The 5,478-nt window shown below is 44.7% G+C and overlaps 1 protein-coding gene across 1 annotated transcript; it reads left to right on the top strand.

Moving 5' to 3' along the window:
• Positions 1–2,314: 2,314 nt before the first annotated feature.
• Positions 2,315–4,456, top strand: Apof (apolipoprotein F). The gene is made up of 2 exons (XM_013020801.1): positions 2,315–2,330; positions 3,558–4,456. The coding sequence occupies exons 1-2, from the start codon at positions 2,315–2,317 to the stop codon at positions 4,454–4,456; spliced, it is 915 nt and encodes a 304-aa protein (XP_012876255.1).
• The last annotated feature ends 1,022 nt before the right edge of the window (positions 4,457–5,478 follow it).

Below are 5,478 nucleotides of genomic sequence, written 5' to 3'. Positions count from 1 at the left end.
GGAAGTGGCGCTGTGGCTCAAGTGGTAGAGCGCTAGCCTTGAGCTGAAGAGCTGAGGGACAGCGCCCAGACCCAGAGTTCAGGCCCATGACTGGACCCCCCCAAAAAAAAAAGAATGTCCATGAGACTCTTATCTCCAATTAACCAGTAAAAAGCTGGAATTGGAGGTGTGGTTCAAATAGTACAGTGCCAGACTTGAGTGAGCGAGCGAAAGGATGCTGTCCAGGCCCTGAATTCAATTCCCAGTACCAGCACAAAAGAAAAGAAAGAAGGAAGGGAGGAAGAAAGAAAAGAAAAAACAAGGAAGAAAGGAATAAGGAAGGAAGGATGGAAGAAGGGAAAGAAAGAAGGCAAAAGAACATGGGGCAAACTAGGTCCTAGTAGCTCACACCTACAATTCTAGCTACTCAGTTGGCTGAGATCAGAGGATCACAGTTCAAAGCCAAGCCAACCAGGAAAGTTTTTGAGACTTATCTCCAATCAATTACCCAAAAGCTGGAAGTGGAGCTATGTCTCAAGTGGTAGAGTCCCAACATTGAACACAAAAGCTCAGGGACAGAGTTCAGACTCTGAATTCAAGCACCAGGATCTCTCTCTCTCTCTCTCTCTCTCTCTCACACACACACACACACGCACACAGCACCTAGCACTAGTGGCTCATGGCTGTAATCCTAGCTACTAAGGAGGATGAGATCTGAGGATCGAAGTTCAAAGCCAGACCAGGCAAGAAACCCCAAACCAGAAGTGGAGCTTGACTCAAAATGGTAGAGTTCTAACCTTGAGTAAAAGAGCTCTGGGACAAGACCAGGACCTGAGTTCAAGCCCCAGGACTGACAAGGAGAAAATGAGGGGGGGGGGAAGGAAGGAAAGAAAATGAGATAAATTGAGCAAAGAGAAAAAGAAAAAAAGGCCAGTTTCTCAGCACAGGACAAAGGTGACAAGGGCAAAGTCTGGTTCGAAAAGAGTAAATATTTGCAAGTGCTATATCCTTATATTTGGGGAGGAAAATCAGCTTACTGGTTTCCCAGTAATTTTGGTAAGGGTAAGAGAGAAGGTGGGATTATAGAACAATAGTTGGGACTGGGGCCATGCTCACAACCGCAATGCTAACTACTTGCAACTCAGAGATTGGGAGAAGCAAGGTTTGAGGCCAGCCTGGCACAAAGTAAAATACCATTTCAACCAATAAGTTGAGCATGGTGATATATAGCTGTCATCCCAGCTACACAAAAGGAAGAGAGCAAGCCACTCAGGAGGGTGAGATCTGAGGATCTCGATTCAAAGCCAGCCTAGGCAGAAAAATCCCCTGTGAGACTCCTATCTCCAATTAACCACTCAAAAACCGGAAATGGCACTGTGGCTCAAGTAGTCGAGTGCTAGCCTTGAGTGCAAAAAGGCTCAGGGACAGGGCCCAGGCCCTCAGTGCAGGCCCTCAGTTCAAGCCATACAATTGACAAAAAAAAAAAAGGGGGGTGGAGGGAGAACACAGAATCACAGCCTGATCTTGAACTCAACATCTCCTTTTTAGTTCTGGGACTACAAAATGCTAACTTAATTTTTTAATTGAAAAGAGCACTAGTTGGCTTACACCTGAAATCCTAGCTACTTAGGAGGCTGAGATCTGAAGACTGAGCTGACAAGTCTTTAAGACTTTTACCTCCAATTAACCAGAGGGGGACAAAAGCCAGAAATAGAGGTATGACTCAGTGGTAAAGTGCCAACCTTGAGCAAAAAAGCTAAAGGACAGGCACTGGCTTATGCCTGTAATCCTAGATACTCAGGAAGCTGAGATCTGAGGATCAGTGGATCTAAGCTAGCCCAGGCAGGAAAGTCCATGAGACTGTCATCTACAATTAACCGTCTAAAAACCAGAAGAAGTACAGCGGTGGCTCACAGTGGTAAAGTGCTGGCCTTAAGCAAAAAAGCTCAGGGACATTGCTCCAGCCCTGAGTTCAAGCCCATGATGGATTTTTTTTTAAAAGAAAGAAGCTAAAAGACAGTGCCTTGACCCTGAATGCAAGCACCAGTACCAGCACAAAATCAATAAATTGATGAGAAATAAAATGAGAGAATCATAAACATGTAATCCAATTCTGAATTTCTCTGGTTCCTATCATGCGCATCAAAAGTCAAGGTCTTCAGTATTGAGGTTAAATGTCTGACAAGAGGACAAGGTTTGAGCAACCAATCAAATATTTGCAGAACCAGTGTCCTTTACTGGACACAGAAAGCAAGTGTCTCTTTTCCTCATGAGAGAGACCTGGACACAACAGGATTGAGGAGCAACCCAACCTATCAAAGCAGCTCACTTCTCTATGACTGGACTTTGTGGTAAATTGGGGGGCCCAATAAATGAGAGGAAAGGAAACTGAGGAAGTCCCTGTGACCTGAAAATAGGCGAGACCAAGTGGGAGCAGCTGGGTTTTCTGTTTTCAAATCCTTTAACTAAAAAGCTGGGCTCTGGTAGCCACAAACCTGTGATCCTACCTACTTAGGAAGCTAAGATCTAAGGATCATGGTTCATAGCCAGCCCAGACAAGAAAGTCTGTGAGACTCTTATCTTCAATAAATTAATCAGAAAAAGCCAGAACTGGTGCTGTGGCTCAAGTACTTGAGCCTTTGCTCAGGGACAGAGCCCAGGCCCAGAGTTCAAGCCCCAGGACTGGCAAAAAAAAGAGAGAGAGGAAGGAAAGAAAGAAGGAAGGAAGGAAGGAAGGAAAGAAAGAAAGAAAGAAAGAAAGAAAGAGAAAGTTCTTTCATGCGATTGTTTCAAACACAATTATAAGATTATTTCTTTGTTGCTTTGTATGTCCCTCCCCCACGGTATAACCCCTGCTTTCACTGTATTTGATGTTGTTATAATTTTGGAGGGGAAGAGAAAAAAACAAATCGTTTAAATAGGGATACAGGTGGACCCATTGCAACAATGAGATGTACAAGTCGTTATGTCGAAAAACGAACTTTACAACTTTGGTGGGGGCAGGGGGAGGAGGATTGGCTGGGGGGGGGGGGGGGGGATGGGATGGAAAGGGGAAACAAAGGAGGAGGCTACAATGCTTGATAAGAAATGTACTCATTATCTTGCCCATGTAATTGTAACCCCTCTGTACAGTATTTTCACAATAAATAAAAAGAAAGAAAGAAAGAAAAGAGATAGAGCACCAACCTTGAGTGAAAAGCTACGGCACGGCACAATGCCTTGTACTGCCCACCACCACCCCCAAAAAAAAAAACTTGGAAGTAGGTGATGGATGAGGTATCCCCTATTTGAGTCTTGGACTCCTTTCAAACTACATCCCTTAGAAAAATAGTTCACAGGACTGAGAATGTGATTCAGTGGTAGAGCACTTGCCTAGCATGCATGAATCCCTGGGTTCAATTCCTCAGTACCAAACAAACAGAAAAAGCCGGAAGTGGCGCTGTGGCTCAAGTGGTAGAGTGCTAGCCTTAAACAAAAGAAGCTCAGAGACAGTACCCAGGCCCTGAGTTCAAGCCCCAGGACTGGCAAAGAAAGAAAAAGAAAAATAATTCACATGTTTGGGGTTCTCTCCTTTCTAGGGTACTTTGCTCCAGACATGCCTAGCAGCAAACTTGTCACAACAGCAATTGAGCTGCTTCTTTGCTGTCTCCTGCTGTCTCCTGTGGATGCCATTTCAGAGAGAAAGCAGGCAAATGTCTCCAAAGTGTACCTTCCTTCATCTTTAGGACCTCAACGGCCCTCCTCAGACTCCTTATCCTGCCAGACCCTGCACCCAAAGTCCCTGCCTGGCTTCAACTACATGGCCCCTCTACCCAAGTTTCTGGTAGGTCTGGCTCTAAGAAATGCCCTGGAAGAAGTTGGCTGTCACTCTGATGCTTGGGCCCTGCAGCTTCAGCTCTTCCGCTTGGGAGGTGTGAATGCTACACAGCTCCTCATCCAGCATCTTCAAGGACTCCAGAAAGGCAATAGGACAAAGAAAGAAGTCTCAGTGGAAGCCCTGGCCTCTGCTCTGCAGCTGTTAGCCAGGGATCAGCCAAACCCAAAGAGGACTCCGCGCTCCATCCCCACGGTGGACTGTGACAATGATCAGGAACAGAGAGCATACAATTTCTTCCAACAGTTGCCAGGAGTGGGAACCTACTACAACTTGGGCACAGCTGTGTATTATGCTGTTCAGAATTGCTCTGAAAAGGCCAAGGAACGGGGCAAAGAGGGGACTATAGATCTGGGCTATGAGCTTCTGATGTACATGGCAGGAGCATCAGCAGGGCCTGCTGGCATACTCATCAGTGCTGCACTTAAACCAGCTTTTAAGGCTGGAGTTCACAAGCTGATTGAGTATTACCATGCAAAAACAGAGGTCAACACCCCTAGCAAGGAGGGCTTAAGAAGTACATCAGATGTGAGTGACTGGGAATATACAATTACCATGGCTCCATTGATAGAAGTAGTAAGTTCACCTCCCTCCTGGGGCTGAGCCTTATTCAAAAGCGTTGGTTTGGATTTGGGGGCTGGGAATCTTGGGGTATAAAAGATGGTAACCAAAGAAGAATAAATAAAATAAATAAAATAAATAAAGAAGAATAAATAAAATAAATAAATAAATAAAGAAGAATAAAGAAAGAAAGAAAGAAGAATAAATAAAATAAATAAAATATTCTGACTGCATCTGGTGTACTCAAAATCCAAAACTGTGATCCAAATTTCTGATTGATTTATATTTGTTATCCAAGAAAAAGGCATTGCTATAAAATGTAGGAATTTTAAATGTTGGGATTTTGGAGTTAGAAGCTTTTTTTTTTTTTAATTCCAGGCTCCACTGAGTGCCTCACTAGTATTATTTTTCTTAAGCTACATGTTTAAATTTCTAACGTGGGGCCGGGCTCCTGTGGCTCAAGCCTAGATCTGAGTATTGAGGTTCCAAGCCAGACCAGGCAGGAAAGTCTCTGAGGCTCTTATTTCCAATTAGGCAGCTAAAAGGCGAAAGAGGAGCTGTGGCTCAAGTGGTAGAGAACCAAGGTGAGTGAAACCGCTCAAGAATAGTGTCCAGGCCCTGAGTTCAAGCGCACGTGTGCACGTACACACACAAATACATTTTAAGTGGAAATGGTCATTTTCATCTGAACGAGTGGTCGTAGAAATTAAAAACGATACTATAAATCTAAAGTATTAATAATTACTGTTTTTTTAAATTACTTCAGCCCTCCCCTTCCGATCCCATCGTATCGAAATTCCGGCCCCACCCCTTCCCACCTCGGTCCCCAAATTAGTTTCGTTTCTGAGGCTCGGTTTAAGATTCTCGAAAATGAGCTGTGTGGCTCCCGGGCTAATTATTAATTAGGTCCCGCCCTCAAAAAGTAAAGGGGAGGAAGTAAATAAGATTTCTGACCAATCACTGGAGTGGAAGGTGTGTCTTGGAGGCAATTTGTCCCGCCCCGCGTAGAAGTGGAGTTGTGGCGGCGCCAATGAGCGTGCAGCACGGTGGTAGGCGGGGCCGAG

Source organism: Dipodomys ordii, unplaced genomic scaffold (assembly GCF_000151885.1).
Source record: "Dipodomys ordii isolate 6190 unplaced genomic scaffold, Dord_2.0 Scaffold3, whole genome shotgun sequence".
In the NCBI taxonomy this organism is placed as follows: domain Eukaryota; kingdom Metazoa; phylum Chordata; class Mammalia; order Rodentia; family Heteromyidae; genus Dipodomys; species Dipodomys ordii.
This window is presented reverse-complemented; position numbering and strand designations above follow the sequence as displayed.